Here is a 26,647-nt window from a genome sequence, read left to right on the forward strand (position 1 = left end):
TTTTGCATATTCATAAGTTTGTTGTTCACAGGAGTAATAGAATACTCACCATAATTGACTAATTTTCCTCGAAAATAAAAAGTTTATTCTGTATTTTGTACTTATTTTTATATAAAAAAATCGCCTCTAATCGTCGATTGTACTATAGACTTACCCCCACCTTGTGTAACCATATCTACTAACCACCACCAGCAACCATAGTCCATATACGACCGTCTGGATTAAGAATTGTCAATTTCAAACTAGCGCCAGATTTAGCATCCAAATCAGCTATATAGGCTTCCTCCGGATAAGCGTCTCTTCCAAATGGCGGCGGGTAATCGATTTCTCCCCAATCTGGTTTACATATGAAATCTGCCGTAGTGTCTAATTTGGCCGCAAGATCGAGAACATGAATTGCATTATCCGTAATCACTAGTGGATTGATTTCCAAGTACGTAAAATGTAAATTAACATAGAGTTTATAAAGAGATTCTATGAATTCAGCAATCACCCTAAAATAAAAGAGAAATACAAACAAAAGCTATAAAATATGATCTATATGATTTAAAACAGAGCTGGGATTTAGTTACATATTTCGGCTGATTTTCAGCTTGGTTCCTGCCTCTTACTTTACCAATCCGCGTTCAGCCTAAATGCTGATCGGCTGAAATGTGCAACTAAATTCCAGCTCTAATTTTAAATGATTGAACATCATTATTACACTTTTTTATCATCCATCACATTTGTTAAAAGTCTATTAATCAATATAGACCGATCAGGCATTTCGCTACCAACTGATATATTTAATTTTAAAGCTTTAGCATCAACATCTCCGATATCGATACCCCCTTGATGATGAAATAATATCGTATCAGCTTTACGGTGAGAATAGATACAAACATAAGCTTCTTCTTCCTAAAACGTAAATATAAACATATATTATGTGTATAATTTTGTAATTGTTGATTTCTGAACCACTCAAAGTAAGCATAAAATATCTAACATGCTACACGTAATGTTCAAGTTAAGAGTGATTCTATTATGCGAATATTACATTATTTATTCAAAATTTATTAAAAATTCTACTATTATATTTAATTATAAATCTTTGTACATAATTAGTGTAATCAATTAATATAGCCTAATCTTAATGAGAATTTTTCATATAATTTTTCAAAACTTCTATATAATTTTATAACTTCCTCACATTTTTTTACACGAATTGGAATATTTCTCAGAAAATCTACATCTTTTTTCAGAATTTTTCATATATATGTTAATTATAAAATATCGTAAGATTTCTAAGATTTTTTGTAAGTATAATTTCTGATAAAATGTTATAAAATCTAAAAAATTAAAAAATGGAATTTTTTTAAATTATGGAATGAGAAATTTCAGAATATTTCAGAATTCACTTGTATGAAAAATTCTGAAAAAAGATATAAACTTTCGAATATTTCTGAGTATTTCTGAAAAATGTTCCAATTCATAAAAATTATGAAAAAAATTTGCACCAGAGAAGGTTATCAAATATCATTTAAAAGAAATCTTTTTGCTAACTGAAAAATAAACCATGCTATTTTACATTATATTTAATCTTCTAAAATGTATCAAATACTGTTAAAAAAGCCTTAACAAGCCATAGTCATCGAAAGACAGATAAAGTTGTAGATTAAATAAATATCGATTGTGTTTTTTTTATTGAAAAGATTCAAATATCATCAATATATACTGCGGAATCAAACGATAAAGTTTACTTTAAAAGTAATAAAGCTTTTTTGAATCATATTATTCAAATTTGACTACAACTTCGATAATTTTTTATTAAATATTGTTATGATATGTGCTTACATATGTGTTACGAACAAAGTCCGCATAGTGAGCAGTTGACATTGCCCGAGTTGCCTGCTGCACAATATCAGTATTATCCACTTGCGAACTTTGCCCGTTTTGCGAACATATACAGCTGTTAAATATATTTATAAAGAGACAGATATTTTGCATTATTTTTTTCATTTATTATATTATATATAATTCATCGTCATTAGACTTTTTTCCTTTCTATTTTTCATAAAATATACAAAGATCACTTAGATTACTTTTTTAATAATATAGGTAAAAGACATTCAAAGATTTACATTGAAGAAAAATTAGAATTTTTATTAGGCTATTTTTATATAGCGATTATTATACGAATATAATTATATTACATGTATCGATAGATAAAGTGGTCATGCTGAATTATATTGGGTCATCTAAAAAATATCCGCGGTTTTTTGTCACTAGATGTGTGTTGATAGTCATATATCTAGTGACAAAGTACCGCGGATACTTTTTAAATGACCCAATATAAATATATAAATAGAACAAATACTTTTATTCTTATTATTATTTTATTACGATAATCTTATTAAAATAGTCTTAACACAGTTTTAAGCACTGTGTATAAAAGTAAACAATAATGCAAAAAGATCTTACCGATTTATGTGGTACGAATGGTTCAATTATAAATGTTTTTAATTTTCCGATAGCCTTGCCAATGCGTTGCTCTTTATTCATATGCTGCTCAATCCATTTTTGTACTGCAATTAAATCTGCGTTTACTTTAATTAATCCAAGTTTTCCTCGTCGCTTGATTAATTGATCTGGTTTAACAACTAATCTTTCTGTTTTGAGCCAGGAATGTTCATTAACAATATCAATCCAGTTTGTGTTTTCCGTAATAGATACAAATCTACATTTTGCTATTTTTGTCCCAACAGAAAGTTTACGATTGATCAAATCTTTCCCAGTTGCTTCTCGAATTGCTTTTGCTGCCATTATTTAGAAATCTCTGTCAAAAATCAATAAAAAATCAGATTTAGATTTTTGAATAATATCTTTCCGTTTTGCTAATATTTGGGAAAAAAAATCCTTTTCTTTCATAGTATAATATTAATCCTTAGTACACGTTTTTGGTGCTCTTATATACTACACAAGGGAGTCTTTCGTGTCCTGGATTAATTTTCATCACTTTTATAAATATATAAAAATTATTATGGCCAATATTATATGTTGGTCAATATATAATATTGTTGAACCAACATATAATATAATATTGTTGGATATATATATATACCTATATATATGTATATATATATATTAGGTGTACAAAAAAGTTCTGAGCTTTTTTTTGTAAAATTCAATCAAAACATCGTATGTGATCGTACGGAAATGGCTTGCTGCGTAATGCCAAGCTGTTCTGCAAGTTCCTTTTCAGTTTGCGCAGAGTTTATATCCAGCAGTGCTTGCAATTCGTCCGTTTCAATCTTTTCAGGGCGTCCAGCACGCGATTCATCTTTAAGACTGAAATCTCCTTGGCGAAACTTTTGATACCGTCTTTTACATGTAGCATGACTTACAGCGTTCTCTCCATATGCAGCACAAATCATTGCAGTGGCTTCAGCAGCATTTTTCTTCAGATGAAACGCGAAGTGGATGGAAAATCGAATATGCTCTTTTGTTATTGCCATCGTGAACACTACTGATTTTTGAGATTATGTGCATCAAACGCCAAACCGTATGGCATTTTAGAAGGCCAAATGTTAACGCTTTAAAACCGCAAAAGGGCGGGAAGATATATAAAATTTAAATTGTTATTTCGGTTGTATCAAATCTAAAGCTCAGAACTTTTTTGTACACCTAATATATCCAACAATATTATATTATATGTTGGTTATATATATATATATATATATATATATTAGGTGTTGGAATTAATTCGTAGCGTTTTTAATGAAAGAATGTTATTTATTTCACATGAGCATTAAAAAATACATTAATGAAAGTACTTCCCATCACTTGTAAAACGCTACGAATTAATTCCAACACCTAATATATATATATATATATAAATCAAAAGAAAAGAAATGCGCAGGACACGAATGACTCAAGGTGTATATTAAGGATAAAAATAAACAATCCGTTCAAGGCTAATGAGAGTCAAAGTCGATGAAGTGCCAATGATTATATTATAAACCCAATAATTATTTTACATATGTAATCTTTATGTTTAATGAAAAGTTATTTTAATATTACCTATAATATTACCTATAAGTCTCATAATATCAGAATTATTTGTTTTACAATTACATATCTTTAATCTTTCTTATATCTAATGCATAAAAGAAAAAAATGAAATTATTAGCGAGGTTAAAATGGCATCTTTGATTTTATAGGAAAAACAATTACGATTGCCACGACCAAAATTCCCATTAATATATTTTTTTATTACAAGAATAATACGATCAGAGTGCTCCTAAATACTGAATATCAGACTAGTCCTCTCTCTGACAAAATGAACATTTCGGCTCTCTTTTGAGTCCTCTTCAGCAATGTTACATCTCTTAACTCGTTTACATTGATCCTTCCATCAAAAGTGAGTCACTATCCATGTAAAGTTAAGAGATATAACATTGCTGAACAGGACTCCAAAGAGAGCTAAAATCCATAATAAAGAAAATTATATATTATGTAAAATAATTATCAAGTTTATAATTTAATGGCACCTTCATCAGTTTTGACTCTCATTAACCTTGAACGGATTGTTTATTTTTATTTTTAAGATGGTGAGTTTGTTAATAATTTGATATTTGTATATTAAGGATTGTAAAAAATTATTCATAAAAAATTTTTCTCATAACCTTCTCATTACCTACGTAGTTGTAGAATACGGTCTTATTTTTAATCTTATTATTGATAAGTTACATTAATTTATTTCTCGGATTTTGACCTGAAAAAATCTTTTATTACATTATCTTTAAATAAAGATAATTAATTTAATACATTAAACCCACAAATAACAGTCAACAAATTTTAGAGTGAATTAAAGTTAATAATAATTATATTATTAAGAATTTAAAAAAAAATTAATTATTATTAGTGAAATTACTTAACAATGATAAAATTGGAAACAAAACCGTTTATATGAGTATATCACCTAAATATGAAAAACCGCACTTGACCGTCAAAGTTAGATATTAAACATATATATATATATATATATATATATGTATATAAAGAATACACGCGCGCGCGCGTTGTGTGTGTGTGCGTGTATGTGTGTACATATATACACGTATTCTTTAAATGAATTTATCTCAAAAATATGATTGCGCGCCGTTACTATCGGATTTTTAACACAATCCATCTGAAATATTAATAATCCTCCTAAATTTAATTATATACATCTTAAAATCAGTGAAGAACTTATTGCAAAAAAATATTATCTTCGCTGGGAGAAATTATTTAATTTCTAATTTAAACTTGTAAATAATGTAAACTTTGATACAATAAAAAAATGGTATAAACAATACTTGAATTATTATCTTTTTCCTTCATATAAGTATATTATGTAATTAATTATTGATGAGATTAGTTTTTTTCTATCAATAAGTACAATTATTGATAAAATGTACAAAAATTTAAAGAAAAATGAAATTTAAAAACATTGAAAAATTTTAAATATAAAAATCTATACAATAAATTGATTGGAAATATTAACAGGATTTTTAAAATTCAAATCATAAAACTTTTGAATAAGTAGTTTTGTTATTTTTATATAGTATTATGTATTATTACTGTCAATATTAAAATTTCAAATACGAATTAATATTAATATTTGTATACCTCTGAATGTATTTGAGTTAATGTGGATGTCTCACTTTGCTGTCACTTGCGGCAATTAACTGAACGTCCAATGTGAAACCACAGCAATATGTAACATCGTCACGTCTTCACGCGATATCACGAGATATCGTATGATTCTACGGAGAGTTTTTTATGCAATCTCTTTTGCTCATTCTTATTTTATATACATATACTACTGCTCAAAAGTTTCAGCACATTCATTATGTTCATGGAGAATAAAATATGAATAAAACTTGTATGTCTATTAATTTATTATTTTATATCTTATCACTAAAATTGGAAAATGATCAATGTAAATAACTCTCGAAATTGTCAACAAAATAATTAAAACAAGGGCTAAATTGCAAGAGCTAAGCACTGAGTTTCAATAATTACTACGCATCACGCAATAATATTTTCCAAAAATACAAGTTTATTTCAAACATTTCGGCTTCACTTCAGCGCATTTTCACTATACAATTCAACTAGCTCATGGCAGAGCTATTCAATCTTTCATGTTCAGTTGACACATGATTGGAAGGACAGATTGATAACGAACAAAGAATCGAAACACAATCAGTTCTGTGAAATAATTTAAAAAAAGAGAGAAAAGAAATTTATCACTCTTTAATATAAAAAAATCAAGAAGTCAATTCATCCGTTTAACTAGAGAAGCAGGTAGTAAAAAACTTTCGTAGCAAAAAATATTCGTAAAAAAATAAACATAAATTCACTAATCAAGTATTCAAAAAAATTTACAAATATAAAAAAATCTGTCTGTATCATGCAAAGGTCAGCAGTAAAATGAGCCGTATATACACAAATCAAGACACGAAGATGCAATATTATATATAGATAAATAATTTGGTATTGAAATTAAGCTTCTTAAAGTTAAAAAACGCAAGTTTTAAAACTTTGATCACGTCCATAAACTTTTCTGGTATCCCACATATATAATAGCGTTCATATGACACCAATATTTGTTTAAATATTTCTAGTAATAAACAATTTCTTGTTTTATTTTTGCTATATATATTTAAAAAATTTTTCTGTAAAGATAATAAAAATGAATTCTTATAATTAAATAAAACAAAAATATTGCAACTTGTTTACATACATATACGTTACGCTCTTTACAACCTATTTCTTGCATAAAATTATTTTTTATAATAGCCCAGAATCATTTAGTTATATTAAAAATAGTTTTCAATTATCGAAGAGCCTTACAGAAAAAATGATAGATAAAAATTATGTTTTAATTCCACTTGACGTTATCTTACTTTTTACAAATATATTAATTCAACTTGATAGCATCTTTAATAGAAAGCTTCAGATTTCTAACTCTTGTAACATTCCGAAATAGGAATTTTTTACAACTTTGCAATTAATTTTTAACTCATCTCTTTTCTTTTTCGATAATTATACAGATAAAAATTTGATATGCCCATAGACTTCCCATTGTCATCGGTAATTGCGGATTTAATTTTATAAGATTTGGAAAAGAGAGTTTTAGATATGTTAGGATTTTAGATTCCTTTTTATGTCAAATGCGTAGATATTATTATAGAAGCATCTTCTAACAAAACACAAGATATTTATTATTCAGATTTTCAATTCGTTTCATCAGCGTTTACAATTCAGATTGAGATAGGTGAAGAAATTAAATTTTCTTGACATCACCATCATTATTAATAAAATGACCATATATACTCTTTTTCTCGGACATATATTCTTTTTTCTGTCGTCCGGGAAGGTTTTTAATGTGTACTCTTTTTTATACTACTTTTGGGACTTGGGAGCATATATGATAAAATATAAGAAACTTATTACGTACTGTTATATAAAGCCGTTTTATTGTAAACGATATGAATGTTGTGTATGTTATATTTTGTTCGCATGATATAAATAGATTACTTAACATAAGTCTCCAATTTAAATGCCAAATTCCTTTTTTATTTTCGGTTAAAAAAAATTTTTTTTGGTGTACGTTCGTCGATCTTCGAGAAGAAACTAGTATCTGTGATGGTGTGCTACTTTTGTATCACTTTTCTATTATGGATGTCCTACTTTACGTTCGTAACATCTGGTCATCTTCGTTGAAGTATATTTTCGATACAATTAATAAACGCATAAATCTTTGTTACACAAAGAAATGCTTAGGGCTCGGTCACATTAAACGTTTAAAATAAATTTATTTTAAACGTATATTTTTGATTTAAAAAATCAAAATGTTATTTAGTATTTATTATTTTAAATAACTCCTTTTGATTTCTTATTTAATATTTTAAACGAAATTTTGGAATCTTTTTTATATTTTTTATTTTAAATAAGTCAGATTAGTTATTATACGTATATGATAATAAGAGCTATTCGAGTCGCGCTAATTGTCAATGCGAATTATGCACAGAGATTGATAAATAACTAACAGTTATTTTAATTCAAAATAATAATGCCGGTTTTCGATTTGATGCATTGAGAATCAATCTTTTTTCCGCACTTAAAACCTTTGTCAGTCGATTCTCAAAAGTATGATTCATTGTCAATTCGATTTTTTTTCAGCTTGTAACTACTTTATTTCCGTGCGCGGATTAGCCGGAATGCAAATCAGGAACGGAAAAAGTTTAATAGCAGTGAAAGAAAACACGTGCAACTTTTATTAGCGAAAATAATACGATCTTTTATTAATCACGATAAATGACAAATATAATACAAAAAATAGTTCGGAACCAAGAAATAATCATGATAAATGACAAATATAATGCAGAAATGGTTCGGAACAAAGAAATAATCACATTGGACGTATTTTCGTCAGAGAAAATGAGGACGCTTGTATTCGGAGAACACTTTCGTACACGTAAATTCGTCGCGGGGTCCTATGTGATCAATAACGGCACAACGGAAGATACAAGCGCAGATGCGACGGCACCGATATGATTCTTCAGCTCAGGTACACGCCAATATGTCGCGGCGCGGAAGCGCGACAGACTGCTGAAAATGCTTAGCGAAGACCGAGAACTTCCGACCTCCTTATTTTTGTCGGCCGTGACATTAATTTGGGAACCGGAGTTTCGCTCTTCGACTATTAGGAACACCCGATGAAGGCAGAGCACGTCCTATTTCCCTGGTTTCATCTATTAAGCGGTCTATTAACAACTAGGTAGTTGTCTATTAACAACTAGAACCGGACTCGAATGGATCAAGATAGGAGGCGAGGTACGCCTCATCCAAACGCACGTTTTCGGCCGGATTCAATGATCAGAACGAAATTAGCGTAGCGAATCAGAATGTTAGCTAACGAGCGAGAGCTAGTCAGGAACGATTGCGGTGAAAGAGATTCTAACGAGAAAATATAATATCTTTTATGTATTCGTAAAATAACGAGATGGATAGAGTAGGAATCTGAACGTTTCACCTAAGTGTCTAATAAAGGCATTCAAAAGGAACGCTTTCTGGGTGTTTGAGTGCACTTGGATGAGGAATGATTTTTTCGGAAGCATTTTTTTGAAAAAAATCGTGGCCTCAAAAATGATCGATTGTCAAAAATTCGATTCGATTTTCAGAAAACGGCATCACTAAATTCAAAACATTTTAATCTTTATTGTGATAATCCCCAGTAAATATATTTAGAAGTACATAAACATGGGCTGATACAGTTATGTGATATAACCTATATCACTGACGAGATACTATTAAAGACGGTCGACGCTTATAGTAATTCGCGTGCCTTTTAAAATTTAGTGATTATAAGAAACTAGTAATATGGTACTAATTTCATGATTTATTAGTTTCGTAGACATATACGTATGTTTAAAACTTGATTTTGACTCTCATTTCAATTTTGACTGTCGACTACAAGACTCTTACGTCGAATTGCGAGAAACGCTTACATATAAATCAATAGAATTAAAAGTCAGATAAATGATTTTAATAATAAAACAAAGAAAAAAGAGGGCTACGAGCCAAAAATTATTATATAAAATAAATACGATAACACAGAATGTAAAAAAAAAGAAACAGAAATGTTTTAAGTTAAAGATTTAATATAGAAAGCTAGCAGATGTTTCGATCGCGATCGGATCATTTTCAATGTTAAAAACATACATAATAGTTACAGTCGGAAAAAAAAATAAAAACATAATAAATTATTTATTTCGCTCTGACGCTAGTAACAAGAAAACAAATATCATAATGTACATATTTATAATATAATGGAAAAAAAACGTACGCATAATAAAAGCTACTTGCAGTTAATCATTAAAATGTTTATAATGTCAATTTTAGTAAACCGAATGAAAGTCCTTTGATTAAAAGTGAACGGAGAACGCAAATATGAATCTGATCCTGTAGAAAAATATAATATAAGTCAAACTATAGCGCAAGATTGAAATAATATGACATGAATGTAAATTATAATACAACGGACTTATAGCGGTAGATAACAATAGTAAAAAAAGAACAAAGAAGAAAAAAAAGCAAAAAAAAACAGATCGACCATTAAAAACTAGTATACAAAACAATGTATTATAATATATAAGCAAATAATACATAGCAAAATTAATGAATTAAGATTGCAAAAAGTATATCAATATATTAATTGAATGTGAATTTATAAAATAGTAACAGCTAAAAATAATATGTATGATATCTTTAATATAACATACCTTGAATCAAAAATTAAAAGAGTTTCGGGTGCAAATAGTACGTTAAAATTAGAGAAAATCTTGTCTCCTCGGTGTTCTAAGACATAATGGAATCACAAAATTGACATTCAGAGAAGGAAGGAAAACGATAGTGGGAAAGTGGTGGGAAGAGGAAAGTAAGAGGGGATAGAAATGTAGATGAAAACGTGTAAAGAATAAGATTAGGAGTTTAGGAGTTCTAATCACTCGTTTTCCTTCCTTCTTTGAATGTCAATTTTGTCTCAAAACACCGAGGAGACAAGATTTTGTTTCGTTTCTTTGCATTGTTTCTAATTTTAACGTACTATTTGCACCCGAAATTCTTTTAATTTTTGACTCAAAATATTATATGTTATATTAAAGATATCATACATATTATTTTTAGCTATTACTATTTTATAAATTCACATTCAATTAATATATTGATATACTTTTTGCAATCTTAATTCATTAATTTTGCTATGTATTATTTGCTTATATATTACATTGTTTTGTATGCTAGTCTTTAATGATTGATCTATTTTTTTTGCTTTTTTTTCTTCTTTCTTCTTTTTTTACTATTGTTATCTATAAGTCCGTTATATTATAATTTACATTCATGCCATATTATTTCAATCTTGCGCTATAGTTTCACTTATATTATATTTTTCTACAGACTCATATTTGCGTTCATATTAATGTATCTCCGTTCACTTTTAATCAAAGGACTTTCATTCGGTTTACTAAAATTGACATTATAAGCACTTTAATGATTGACTGCAAATAGCTTTTATTATGCGTACGTTCTTTTTCCGTTATATATTATAAATATGTACATTATTATTCGTTATTATATATTCGATATTCGTTTTCTTGTTACCAGTATCAGAGCGAAATAGATAATTTATTATGTTTTTATTTTTTTTCCGACTGTAACTTATGTATGTTTTTAACATTGAAAATGATCAGATCACGACCGAAACGCTGCTAGCTTTCTATATTAAATCTTTAACTTAAAACATTTCTGTTTCTTTTTTTTTTACATTCCGTGTTATCGTATTTATTTTATATAATAATTTTTGGCTCGTAGCCCTCTTTTTTCTTTGTTTTATAAAATTTATGAGTCTTATTACTAATTAGAGATTTTAATAATCTCTAATTTTTCATTTTATCTTTTTTTTTCTTTGAATGATTGACGCAACAAATCTAATAATTTGATGAGCGATGTGACTTTATCTATCGACGCAATGTATACATCATTTTTATTTTATGTAAGTTTTTATAATATAATTTAATATTAATAATCACTTTGGCCATTCATTATATAGCAAATTGACATTTGGATAAAAAAGAACGAGCTAAATTATCGAGATTCATCATTTTGAAAGTTGCATTACTCATGTAATTTAGACTTACATTTTGTATTGATAAGGACCAAAATTGAAGGGAAACGTCTATTTAATTCATTTTGTTATATTCACACAAGAATAAAGAGTTTTCTATGCATCCAAATAGTCAATGTAGGCTCTAATGGGCTTTTTTATATTCTTCACTAATAGATTCTTTCGAGTCTCATTTTATATATTTGTTTATATGTTTAAAACTTAATAATACTCGATTTTTATTTAAAACTGTAATTTTAATGTTATCAAAGTTTGATTATCAATAGAGATGATAACTGCAGAAAAAAAATTGTAATTTTTCAGCAATATATAAGATGCAATATTATAACATTAAAAGTATGCATACTTATTTATACAGCATTTATATAATAAAAAATCACGACTTTAATAATGAATTATTGAAATATGTTAATAATCATACATTTTTATTAAAATTATCGGTAACGTTATCGTTCTTCAATTATCTTCGGATCCCATTGATAGATATAAATTTACCCAAGGCTGACAATCTTTAATAATGTATCTCGTCGGTGCCTATATATAGCCTATACATAGCCTATACATAGTCTATCAATTATGTTATCATCGGTAAAAATGACAATGAATACTAAAGTGCCATTGGAAAGCGTGATACTTCTACCCGCTTTAGAGCGATATTCATAATCGGATCTTATATTTGAGTACAGTCAAATGGCACACAAAAAACTTAAGCAGTAAGTGAACTGACCAATCACAGTAGAGTCCGTAACGTAAACCAACCAACATGTTGATTTCCTTACTGCTTATGTCTTATTGCCTTAAGTTTTTGGTGTGCCTTTACAGTGTTTTCGATCCGAGCGGGTTTGCATCGATTTGGATTACATAATGTTCTATTTAATTAATTCATATGACATGTTCTATCAATAAGGAAAGCATACAACGTCATTAATCCTCAAATAACTCTAGTACGTGCAAACCGCCAGGGTCGAATATGTTATTAAGATCAGAGCCGTTTTAGTATCTTAAAATATTACTTAAGACCTAAAATAAGAACCTATAATACTGGCCTTCTCGAATCCATATCTATAATATGAGTCTAGCACATGGAAGCAGAGAAAAACCTGAGAGAGGAAATATGAGGGCCTTTTTCTAATTGCAAAATCGCTCTGCGCTCTATTGCGCTCTGAAGAACTAGATGTAAATTAATACAATATTCATTTTTTGCGATGCTCCTAATGAAAATAAATCGCTGAAATCGGTTAAATAACTAAAATCTATCAAATTAATAGAGATTTCAACGATTTATTTTTGTCAGGAAACGCAAAAAAAAAAAGAATATTGTTGTGTAGTTACATTCACTTCTTCGGAGAGCAGTAGTGCGCGGGAGCATTTTGCGATTAGAATGTCCTTTTTCAGGTTTCTCTCTGGTGGAAGTAACATATAGCATAGTTTTTTCTTGGCTGCACTATCGCTCACCAGTGCAACACTCAGACAGTGTAGCGTGTTTCCTTGGCTGATGGTAGACGAACTCATTCAGTGTAATGTGTTTCCGTGGCTATATAGTATAGTGCAAATTTTATGCACGAAGTAGGGTTTTGTTACACGATCTCAAAGAAATGATGTAAAGCCAGTGTGACATTAAAAATTTGAAAGTCAACCGGTAGCAGAATTAAACACGGTAATATGAAGTAGTGTACACCATGGTGTATGTACACTTTTGTAGTGCAGCACTGATGCAACACTTACACGCAACTGGTGTAGTGCGAGGTTACATTTAGTGTATACCAAGAGAAAACGTTAATAGTTTGCTCGCGTCGCATGCTAAAGCACTTGGATCATGGATAAAATAGTGATTGGAGCAATTAGATGTGCCTTCATCATGTACCTTAATTCATGTACCTCAGTAACACGAACGGATTTAGCAGAGTCCATCAACTCCTCTCTTGAAAAAATTGATTTTAGCACCAAACATAGTACAATAAATTACGAAGCCAGAAAAGCAATATGCCATCAAAATCGATCTAAATCGAACGTAGTTAGTCATGGTCATGATGGAAGAATATCATAGTTATGCTTAGTTGTCATCAGTTGTGCTTAATTATGCTTCACGAGTATTCACGGACTTATACCTTTGTTTTGGCTATATCTTCCGTCGAAGGAACGGGGACCATTTTTGTAGGAAGAAGACAAGTTCATATCACGATTTCGAGGCAACCTTGAAATTGTAGTATAAACCCTTCTTCTTCTTCTTCTTCTTCTTCTTCTTCTTCTTCTTCTTCTTCTTCTTCTTCTTCTTCACATGAAAATGGCCCTCGTTCCTTCGACAGAACACATATGGCCAGAACATGACACATTAGTGATATTATCACCAATGCGTGAATTTCCAGAAGCCAACCTTCAAACCTCCGCAAATATATTGATTGTCATAGCTGTTTGCAACTGTGTAGTGAGAGGTTTGAAGGTTGGCACTACTGGAAATTCACGGCACATGAGATGGTAACACCACTATGTGTCATTCTAGAGACTTATCAATCAACCTAGTATATTTCTGCGTGCGCTATAATAATTCTGTTATTCGACGGTGCCAGCAAACAGAAGCGAGGCTCGGACTCGACTAAATTCTGCGACACTCACTCTGTCCCTTCCACCATCGTCGCTTACTATCCCTCTCCACTAAAGAGCGGGAATTATTATCCCGTTGTCCTTATAATGTAAGTATAATCATTAGCTTATATGTATATAGAATGTTTCAGAACTTTAAGAATAAACTTTAAAGGATAAGAAGTCTCAATAAAGGAATCAATTTTTGTATTTGTAAATTTGTATCCTTTCTCTCTCTCCGATATATTTTTAAGGAGCTGTATTCAAGATTGCTTGTTCAAATATTACAATATTAGGGCTATTTGAATTGCTGGATGTTATATATGAACTTTATATACAAGACAGTAAATAAGTCATTATAATTCGTAATAACGTTTCGATCCTTAATGTGATCATCTTCAATGACACACGTTAACAAAGAAATTGGACTTATTAAATTGAACATTAAAAATAGCCAAGTAATTTCTCTTTGTATGTAAACATAATTCAAAATATAATAAAATTCATTTATAAAATTATCAGTCTAAATTATGTACAAATATGTATTTCATTTATAAGGCTATATGGCTCCTAAATTATGGTATTTCATGAATATTTTTATTAAAATAAGTCAATGTATCACTAAATCCCTGAGTTAGTCGATCTGTGATGTAAATTACATGACCTTTATTCGTCATTAATCATCATAGCAATCTCAAAATGTTATAGATCTGTACATAATTGAGACTCATAATTTTATAAATGCATTTTATTTTGAATTATGTTCATATACCAAGAGAAATTACTGTGAAATAAAATCCGATCAAGCAACAACATAAATATAGTAGAAAGCGCCTAGGATCAAAATTAGATGTTTCGAGTAATCTGGAGACATGGTAGTGACTCGGCGTTAAGCATGGCGCGAGACACTGACGTGTCTCCTTTACACGAGCCGACGAGTTGCGACAAATCGAGATTATCGAGTCTCAATAACGGCTGTCTCGATTGAGTTTTAAATATAACTTAATCGATAGCTTACGCTCCGATTGTATTATACGTTTTTTCTCTATATATCCTACAAGCGGAAATATTGCGATGTAAAGTCCAGATTTGCCACTTTTCAGATTCAGATACATCGTCGCCACTTTCAGAATGTACGGTTGCAGTGTGTGGCACTAGATGACAGTAGAGGCGCTCGGATGCCTGCACATTTCATTTACGACGTTTGGAGGCTCGCGGTGATATGCGGGGCGCGATGCGCTTGCTAGGCAGTCTCCACTCCCTGCGCACCAAGCGCTATCGACAGCGGATATTCAGCGCTTTAGAAATTAATGTTTTGATTGCGAAAATTGGGAAATAGTTGAGAATTTCTTGAGAACTAGAAAATGACAATAATAAATAAACGATTTGTTCGTTATTGAATTTTATTTATTTATAACTTAATACATAACAAAAAGAAATCGGATGAAAACGAATACGCTGGAAATTGTTAATTAAGCTAGGAAATGATAATGACAAAACAATTTATTCAATTTCGATTACCATTTGTTTATTTAATATTTAACAAAAGGAGATAAGATAAAAACGAAATTATGTGCTGGTATTTGTTAACTAAGCTAGGAAATGATAACGAAAAAGCGATTTATCTCTATTTGTTTATAATTAATATTTAACAAAAGGAGATCGAACCGAAATAAAATTATACATTGATATTTGTTAACTAAACTAGGAAATAATAATGACAAAGCAATTTATTCGATATCGAGACATCTTTACTTGTTTATAACTTAATATTTAAGAAAAAAAGTTTATTAGATGAAAACGAAATTATATGCTAATATTTTTTAATTAAGCTAGGAAATGATAATAAAAAAGTTAACTAAGCTAGGAAATGATAATGAAAAAGCGATTTATTTCTATTTGTTTATAATTAATCTTTAACAAAAGGAGATCAGATGGAAACGAAATTGCATGTTGGTAATTGTTAATTAAACTGGAAAATAATGACAATTTATTCGATATCGATCTCCAATTATTTATAATATATTTAACAAAAAGAAATCAAACGGAAACGAAATTATACGCTATATTTGTTAACTAAGCCAGAAGATGATAATGACAAAACGATTTATTTGACTTCGATCTTCATTTGTTTGTAATTTAATATTAAACAAAAGGAGATCGGACGGAAACGAAATTATACGCTGGTAATTGTTAATTAAGCGGAAGTGATTTATTTGATCTTGATCTCTATATGTTTATAACTTAATATTTAATAAAAGAAGATCAGAAATTTACGTTACATAGATTTGCATTATACATAGATTTTGAGTGCTGTACACTATACTTGTTAACTAAGCGAAGAAATAATAATAAAAATGCAATTGATCATCGATAATAAAAACGCAATTGATCATCGATCTCTATTTGTTTATAACTTAATATTAGGTGTAGTAAAAAGAAATCCATTATTTTTCCAATAGATGACTTTAGTAATCTGTATCTCGTCTACGCGTGATACAGATTACTAAAGCTATCTATTGGAAAAATAATGGATTTCTTTTTATTACACCTAATATAAAACAAAAAGAGAACAAAAATGAAATTATATGCTCTCGTAAAAATTTTCGTGCATATATATAAATATGTATAAATTCATAAATATATATAATTATATAATGAAATATGTTCATATTTATACATCCTTTTTTCTTTTGTAAAATTACATTTTAATATAATAAAAATATAATTAATATTTAATAAAATGAGATTGAACGGAAATAAAAAACTAAAGAAGATAAAACTATACGCTGGTATTTGGTTTTAATAAGCTAAAAAATGATAATGAATATGCGGTTTATCATTAATCTCTATTTATTTATAACTTAATAATGAAAGGAAATCGAATAAAAACAAAATTGTACTACATTTGTAGTAAGCTAAAAGATGATAATAATCTATTCGATTTCGATTTTCATTTATAACTTTCATTTATAACTTAATATTTAACAAAAGTCTATTCGACTTCGATATTTAACAAAAGGAGATGGAAACAAAATTTTATATAATACTTCGGTTTGATCATGATAAGTAAAAAGACGTAAACATGTTAATTACGTGATAAGAAGAAATTAAAGACGTGAGAGTATTAATTATTAAAGTTGACTATTTAAATTAGGAAATCTGTCACAGCCCTAAAATATGCATACACTGCGGACACTACAGTTTCTTTGCTTTAAAAGTCAATTAAAACAAATTCTCTGCTGTAAAAATCAGTTCTTTGCTCTACTTAAACTAGAGAATAATTAATAATTTATTGAGGTGACTGGGGTAAGAGTAATATAAATGTATTCCTTTATTTATCTATTCGGCTTAAGATTTTTTATTTATACAAAGTTCTTTCCTCAATTTATTCGCGATTAAAAAGTTTTTGAAAAATGGGGGATTCTATTTAAAAAATTCAAAGTGACCTTACCTTGACCTTGGCAACGCTACCCAAGGTCAAACCAATGATACACCATCTTATGTTTCCTTCGAAGTCACAAAACTTTCGTCTGAAATAACTTTTTTCGATTTAACGCAATGTTTCTGAGATATTTGAGTGGATCCTTTAAAATGGAACATCTCTATATTATATCATCTATATATTATATATTATGTCTTTTATATATATACTTTTTAGTATTGCATTTTCTTTATTTTTATCAACATGAAAAAATACTAAAAAATTGATAAAAAATTCTGAAAATATTTTTAGAGCTCTATGAGAAGAAAATAAACAGTTTTTGTCACTTATTATTTTTCTGTAAAGTTTATAGTACTCGAATAAAAAATTATTGAAAACCAATATTTGGTGATTTTTAGTAATTAATATCTCATTAATTTATTGCAAGATAGTAAGACTTTTGACTCAATTTAGTTTGCTCTACCTGCTCACGAACGCTTTGTCAAAACTTACCGGACATCACATATATAAAATTATGCATAAACAGTTTACAAATAAAAGATAATGAAGAAGGATGATAAAGGCTAATACATAATTACATACACGGTTACTAAAACCTTGTGTCCTTACAAAGACATGTTCCTGACTGAATTCTGAGACGATTTTTGTTATATAAAAATTTTATCCGACGTTTACTTTTTGAGTTATTAAAAGATAAAGATAGCGAATCACAGGCCGCGTATGGAAAGTAAGCAGGGGCGGCGCACTGACCGTCTGACGCAAGCGGGGATTCGTTGCGATCAGCTGTCTAAAAACAGAGTTATTAGGGAGTTTTTGCAATACCGTTTATCCAGATACGGTGAATGCTAAGATCACATTAGGAAGTTTTTGCAATACCGTTTATTCAGATACGGTGAACGCGAAGGTCAGGTTATCTTCTTTTTAACAATTAAGAAAAGAATAATGACTGAACTTTATCTGGATTCATGTTATTGTAAAAACTCCCTATTCTATACGCACACAAATGAAATCACTCAGAAAATAAAAATATATGTATGTACACAAAACAAAATGCAATTTGCTTTATCCACTATATATTTTTATTTTCTAATTGATCTCATTTTTTATTTCTGAATATTGGAATAAACTTTCTAAAGTATTTTCTATTTTATTTTTACTTTTTAATTTATTTCTTTACTTTTTGTATGATCTTTATATCGACTAACATCAATTTTCTCACACTTTTACATCGTCACAGTAACAGACTAATTTTCTCACCGTTTTATCTACACCGTTTTATCTCTTGATTTTATCATAAACTAATTGCGAGACTATAAAAGCGAATAATCTACATGCGCATGATATTGTTGGATAAAGAAGCCTTTTACATATCTTCACTAAACAAAAACAGCTGGACTTACTATTGAAGAAAGCTTATTTAGGTTACTGGAACGTCTCAACTACTTTACTAAAAAGTCTCGTTATACAAATGTATAATGAAGCCAATTTGGATCTATGAAATATAGTTATGGGCTGCAAATTCTAATGTTAAAATCATTCAAAAATTTCAGTCTAAAGTACTATACTAGTAGATCATTGTAGATAGTAGATTATTGTTGACGCACCTTGATTTGTTACTAATGAAACTCTTCATACGGTATCATGATCTAGGTATACCAACAATCAAAATTAAAATACAATAAAAAAAAGTAGCGTTAAATCATAAAAACAAACTAAAAAGTCTCAATTGTTTGATAACTAACCTCATAATTGTTAAAAGAATTAAGCATAGATTAAAACAAAAAATACCTACTGATCTGATTCCGAAGCAATATAATACCTACTGTACAGGATGTTCCACCAAAATTTGGACAAATTTCAATTTAAATTTTCAATCATATTGCACTTTAGCGCTAGGTTATTGATGTTCGAGTAAGTCAGAGGCATGTAGTAAATGGACATTACTTTAAAATAACTGATCTGGTAAAATCGAGTGCGGAATATAATCGAAAAGCGACAATAATCGAAGATCTTTGCGCTGTACGTTCGCCGAAATAATTCGATTTTTCGGATACTCAAGATATGACATCGCGGAAAAATATACGGCTTCGGAGAAGTCTGAAAAAGGCTATACTGGAAGAATCATTCGAAAGATAGTAAGGACCCCGGCATTTGTGCAAAGGATCCAAGAGCTCATCTCAGAGGACTCAGGATAGTCTCAGAGAAAATTGGCAACAACATTGAGTGTGAACCATGTGACTACTATGTGACGCAGAAGAAAATTTATGCTACAAGTCCTACGTGTAAAAGTACAGATGCTGTCTGAGATGGCCAAAATTAAAAGTTGCTCGCTGCAATTTGCTTCTATGTGCATTAAAAAAACAAAGCTGTAAGTCGAATTTTTTCTGATAAAAAAATTTTTATTGTTGATGCCAAGGTGAATCAGAAAAACAACTATTAGCTCATCCACGATCCTGAAGATATTCCGGTAGCTAGGACGAAGTTTCCGGTAGAAGAAAGTTTCCGGCAAGTGTTCACGATCTAGCTATTGTTTCCAAGGTAACATTATACCACCGCATTTCTTTGCAAAAGGGGAAATCATCACGAAAGACATATATTTACGTTTTAACGATAGTAAAGCTGGCTGGACTCCAGAAAGCCGTACATTTTCCAACAAGACGACGCACACACGAGCCATTTAGTCCAAAACTGACTGTTAGATAATGTGGGCATGTTTTGGTCCAAAGAATTCTGGCCTCCTAATAGTCCAGATTTGAATCCTTTGAACCATTATGTATAGAGCGTGATTGAAAGAATTATTAAGTAGGGTTGGAAAGTAACTTACTTGTAACGTGTTACTTTCTCGTTACTGTTTTGATAATGATTTGGTTACTTTCTTATTGGTAATGAAAAAGTAACGACGTTTTCTTTAGTAACGGCATTTCCTTTAGTAATGAGTAACGAAATTGATTTCGTTACTCTTCCCATACAGCACAGAAACTTGCAACAACATTGCAGAAATGTTGTAATATTACAGATTGCGCTGTAATATCGCTACAACATTGTAGATATTAAGAATTGTAAAGCGTCTACAATGAACAGTAGCAGTAGAGGCTATAGATACGTCGGGAGAGTAAGTTAGTTTTCCGGCTCAGCCAGAAATGATTGATGGATCAACGTCAAATCGATGCTGATTTAACGCTCGACATCAAATCGATATTAATTCAATGTCGGTTGATGTTAATTCGATATTGATCGATCAATCACTTGTAGCTGGGGATGTAACGGACGAAGAGTAAATATGTAAACAAAATAGATTTTAACCATTTCGCTTTCAATTATACGTTATATGATTGTTAATTATTTTTATTAATTTATGACCTCTGCACACTGGACTGCGGAAACAAAATGCGACTCAGTAATCAGTAAACATGTTAGGAGCTGTAAGCTTATTAATCATTGCGTCGCATTTTGCCGCGCAACAAGTGTTTCCAATGTGCGGAAGCCATTAGAAATTATAGTGTTCGTTGACATTTGTTGCCGACAAGATTTTTCAAATTTTATAATCAACTCTCATCTTTAGACTATATGGATAAAAAAATTCTTTGAATATTGCAAAAAAATAAAAGAGAATGTGTGGAGTTTCTTATTATTTTTATTTCTAGTTAAGAATATGTATCAAATAAACATACCTGCATAAAGTGTAAAATATATTTGCGAAAAAATAAAATATAAAATAAAAAAATATAAAATATATGTCTACATATTTTAAATTTTATATATTAGGTGTTGGAATTAATTCGTAGCGTTTTACAAGTGATGGGAAGTACTTTCATTAATGTATTTTTTAATGCTCATGTGAAATAAATAACATTCTTTCATTAAAAAACGCTACGAATTAATTCCAACACCTAATATAATTTTATATATAATTTAAAAAATATATATACTTGCACATAATTTGCAATTAAGTATAAAATGCAATAATTATAATGTAAAATATATATTAGTTCTTTTTCTGCATTTTTTATTTTATATCACAAATTTAAATTATATTCTATAATAATAAAAGAAACATTTTTAATAATTGCAAATATAATTTTTGCGCTGCAACATTGCTACGACATTACAGCACAATCTTGCTGAAAGCAAGATTTATGATGCTATAACATTGCAATAATATTGTAAATACATTGCGCAATCTATTTGCAATATTACAACATTGCAATGAGATATATCTGCAATCATTTTGCAATCTTTCTGTGCTGTATGGGTTGTATCCTTACTTGTTTATAGGTTAGCTGTCACAAACAATAAGATTATAGGTAGTAAGGTATAAAATAGGTATAAATAAACAAAAAATTTTATGCTTACCTTGATAAAAATTTTTCTCATAATTTCTTATAAAATCTTTTATAATTTCTCATAATTTCTCATGAATCTCGTGTGGCACTTCGTGCTGTCAACATCTCTGCTCGCCGCTCCGCTCTAATTTCGCCTTCTTGCTCAATTTCTGCGTTTTCTCTTGTGAAAAGTATTGCCTTTATTTATTAGCTCGCTGCACATTTTTCGTTTTATTATAGTCGCTGGTGATTATTGCAACATCTTTTTATCTTCTAATTTTTTATTTAACGTTTTTGCGAATGCTGATCGGCAAGCAGAATGTTTTTCTGTGAGTGAATGACGCAATCTTTCTGTATTTCGTTATTTTATTAATGCGTTTGTACTATTAGTTGTGCGATTTTCATTACATTTTTGTATATTTTATCATTGTGTAATAATTTCTCACGTCATAATTTTATATTCAAATCTAGCTGTTATATCGTTATTATTTATTCATTATTCGCTTCCGCCTTTTTTTAAAGAACAAGCGTAGATATAATTATTTTGTTAATTTGCTGGATGCCTTTGTTGTACGATCCTACGCGTAAACACATTCTATTAGACTATGTCTAATTTCGTGCGAACAGAATTGAGGATGAGAATTTAAATTATCATCACTCCATGTTTCTTCATCTTCAATTATTTTAGCTCAATTATGTAGCTTATAAGATTCTTAATAATCGAAATAGATTTCTTCTGTTATTTTCAATCCATTATAGCGAAAAATGATATCCAATAATAATTTTTGTATGTGTTCTTTTAATTCTATTTCTGCTTCAGTGACTGGTGTTTCTGTTAGATATACTGAACTTATAGATGCTAATAAAAGTCTAACATTAAGTGGATTGATAATCATGCCTAAAAATGTTAAACTTTACTTTGTATCGTAATATAAAAACAATTTAACAAATTGTATTGATATGATTATGACAGAACGACTGCACTGACTGAATGTAAGATGCTACGATGAATATTTTTATGTCCATTTATTATAATTATCTTGAATGTATATATGAATTTATATTACCGCACAATTATTCTTGTCATCTATTCTAAGAATATCTTTTCTTATCTTTTCTTTGAAAAATATGTCACGATTCTGATACGTGATACGTGATTTAGAAGGTTATTTCTTATATCTCATTACACATGACAATTCAGACGAGAGATTTTATAACAATTTAAATATACTTTATATATTAAATATACTTATTAAATATATATTTTCTAATAATTCAATAATTTTTAAATGCAACAATTTTTTAAAAATTTATTTTTTAAAGATTCAATCTTATACAATAATAAAATTGGTAATTATTCAGAATAGGGGAGGCAGCTCCGATGATCTTGACCTTGACATATGTTGTCAAGTGACCTCCAACAAATTTTAGCCGTCGCTCGTTATTCATTAAAAAGTTATTAACAAAAGAAGTTCAACTATACAACACGAAATTACCTGCTTTAAAATATGTTTGATAGTCGCGCATTGTAGAGAATGCCGCGACGACCGCAACTTTGACATATGTCGTCAAGGTCATGATTCTGAAGGATCTCCAATAGATTTTAAGTGGCTTTCATCTTCGACTCTCACCCTCCTCTCAGCCCCTTGCAAAGAGGCGCACGATTCTCATCGACTTTCATCTATCGACTCTCATCAAGTTTATTACAAATTCTAAATAAATGTTATTTCAATACAACAACATCAAATATATTTTATTATAATATCATAAAGTCATTTCGTGTTAAAAAAATCTAACTCTAACCCAACCCATTTTTTGGTGTGAGATGACTCTCATTTCGCGTGGAAGGTTGTAAATCCATGTCGTTTCGCGTTAAAAAAAACCTAATCCTAACTCAACTCATTTTTTGGTGCAAGGTGGCCTTCATTTCGTATGGAAAGTTATAAACCTAGTAAAACTTTGCTTCTTGAAGGTATAACTTTCAACGCGAAAGTACAAAATGGATTAGGTTAGGTTATTATATATCCATTAAATATAAGAATAAAATAATATTTAATACTGTATATATACAGTAGAAATAAAACGTTACTTTTTAAACCTTTTTTTGTTTATAACTTTTGAACGAAGGACGAGCGACAGCTAGAACTTGTTAGAGGTCACTCAGGATCATGACCTTGACAACATATGTCAAAGTCATCGGAGCCTCCCCTATTCTGAATAATTACCCTATATATATAATTTTATTAGAATTTTGTAATATATTTATAATTTTATAAAAGAATGGATTTGGAATAAAATTATTTTTAATTTTTATTCATAGAAGAAATTAATTAAGGTCAATTCTAAGCAGAATCGTAAGACTCGTAACTTGTTCTCGTAAAACTCGTAAGAACTTATAACCAATATTCTAATTTTATACGTACATATCGTAAGACGTAAAATTATTCGTAAATATTTATGATTTCTTGTAAAACTTATGGTTAATAAAAAGCTGTCTGTAAAAATATTGTATAAAAATATAAAATTTCATCACTTCAAAATTCTTATAAATCTTACGAAAATATGTTATGAATTTTACAATTTTGTTTAGAATTTAGGTATAAATGTCAAAGAAATAACGGTTAATATAAGAAATAAAGGTTTATATATATATATATATATATATATATAATATATATATATATATATATATAATATATTGCATATAAAATTTAAATACATACATAATAAAGCATATAGAAAACTATACAAATTTTACTTAAGACATCTTTTCAAATTTTCATATATTTTACTGTTCCGACGACAATTACTTATGCATATGAGCATGAATATATATATATATATATATATATATATATATATATATATATATACGGAAGCATTAATAATTAATTCTTTGAAAATGATATGTTGTAATATAACTTTATTACACATGGTTGAATTCGTAAAAAAAAATAATTTTTAATTTGGTAAAAAAAAATTTGAAAATTTAAGAAAATTATAGGTGGTGAGGATATTTTGTTAAACAAAAAAATAAACAAAATTTTTTAATCTATAACTTTAAAGTACTCTTTTGTTTAAACCGTACAACTTTTGTTTTAAAAAATTTTTTCTATCTTTTATACTTCCGACAATATTCGCCTTGAAAAAAAAATACCGTTTTTTTTTTAAAGGTGTTTTCACCCCTTAAATGAGTTAGCGCACGTAAACAGATCTCATTATACGTAACCTATTTATTATTACCGAGATACTTAGACTGACTTTACTGAAACTGTTGCGCTGTTTTAAACCGACCGAGACATTATCGTAGTACAGATCAACGCTCGCTGATCATATATATCATCAGCGTAATATCATTCCTTGCGTAAAAAATGTTAAAAGGATATTAGAAAGAATGCACGGAATATAGTCGATCATGATAGTAAGAAGACAAGATGTACATTCTCGAGGATGCGCAGTAGAAGAGTGAATTAAAGACCAAAATTTGTTTGGCTATTCCAATACGCTATTATATGCAGGAAAGTGCATAAAGGCTAAAATTTGATTATTTCCAGTATTGCTATCACCATTATGCGTAATGATACACTTTGTATTCTTACATTATGTAACCGATGACAATGACGACCTATCTGAATCTGGAAAGTTACAGATCCGGACTTTGCATCGCAATATCTCCGTTTATAGGATACATAGAGAAAAATAAAAGCATGTATAATACAATCGGAGTGTAAATTATCGATTAAGTATACTTAAAACTTGATTGAATCAGCCAGCTGTTACTGAGATCTGATAATCTCGATCTGACGTAACTCACGTAAAGTGAAGGAGCACGACAGTGACCTAGTTTCAACCGAGGGTTTAATTCGGGTCAGAATGTAAGGACCAACCAACTACAGTCAAACATTCTCCTGTCATAACTGTAACAGGAGAATACTCAACTGTAGTTGGTTGGTTCTTACATTCTGATCCGGATCAAACCCTCAATGGAAACTAGGCCAGTGTCTTCGCGCCGAGACACTATCATGTCTTCAGATTCGTCGCGATAAAATTAAATCTAATTCCAAGAACTCGACATTGTATTTATGCGAACTACAATATCGGTTAAAATTATATTAGCTTTCGATTTTTTGAGCATAACTTTTGTCAAAGTGAATCGAATGCGCTCAAATTTATATAGTAGATACTTGATGACAGGTGTACCTTGTACGTGAATGAGATTTGACAATGTACACCATAATTTTTTAATTTTTTATTAATTTTTCCAGAATCGCATTATAGTATTTTCTTTACTTTTCATGATACAACCATAATTTTTATCGTCGTGACCTAACTTTAGTAGTTAGACTTAGCGTTTTACATTATGACAAATAATCGTGGTGCCAATAGAACTACAACAGAAAGTCATCGTAAAGAGCCACAAACAAGGATGGACGTACATAAGATGCAATTTCACATCTCCAAATCAATAAACCAAGTTTCTTAAGGTTAAAAGGTCTAGCGAAGCTATGTTAAGAAGAAGAGTGGCCAACCACATTACACTACTTTTCTCGACGATCGCAACATCCTTCGCAGCAACCCACATCGTACGGC

At 29.5% G+C, this 26,647-nt stretch overlaps 1 protein-coding gene and 1 long non-coding RNA gene across 9 annotated transcripts in view; one reads left to right on the plus strand and one right to left on the minus strand.

The window, feature by feature from the left end:
• Positions 1-26,647, minus strand: part of ATPCL (ATP-citrate synthase) — a 50,341-nt gene that overhangs the window by 18,408 nt on the left and 5,286 nt on the right. The window contains exons 1-5 of one of the 7 annotated variants that reach the window (XM_087416362.1): positions 14,227-14,305; positions 13,575-14,007; positions 2,461-2,815; positions 704-897; positions 184-494 (exon numbers count right to left, since the gene is read on the minus strand). In XM_087416362.1, the coding sequence (XP_087272488.1) occupies positions 184-494; positions 704-897; positions 2,461-2,802 (847 nt within the window). In that variant the 5' untranslated portion in view covers positions 2,803-2,815; positions 13,575-14,007; positions 14,227-14,305. Of the gene's footprint in view, positions 1-183; positions 495-703; positions 898-2,460; positions 2,816-5,649; positions 6,300-10,310; positions 10,730-13,574; positions 14,306-22,088; positions 22,956-26,647 lie in introns of those variants that run through there. The other 6 variants (XM_087416361.1, XM_087416360.1, XM_087416359.1 and 3 more) reach the window with 6 other exon arrangements.
• Positions 13,275-15,686, plus strand: LOC147906539 (uncharacterized). Of its 2 annotated transcripts, none has more exons than XR_015548362.1 (3): positions 13,275-13,367; positions 14,211-14,400; positions 15,394-15,686. It is a non-coding gene; the product is annotated as an uncharacterized LOC147906539 (long non-coding RNA). The 2 variants fall into 2 exon arrangements; XR_015548363.1 differs by having other exon boundaries at positions 13,277-13,367; positions 14,278-14,400.

The sequence above is a fragment of the Acromyrmex echinatior genome, unplaced genomic scaffold (genome assembly GCF_024713525.1).
Source record: "Acromyrmex echinatior isolate Ae372 unplaced genomic scaffold, ASM2471352v2 Scaffold21, whole genome shotgun sequence".
NCBI lineage: Eukaryota > Metazoa > Arthropoda > Insecta > Hymenoptera > Formicidae > Acromyrmex > Acromyrmex echinatior.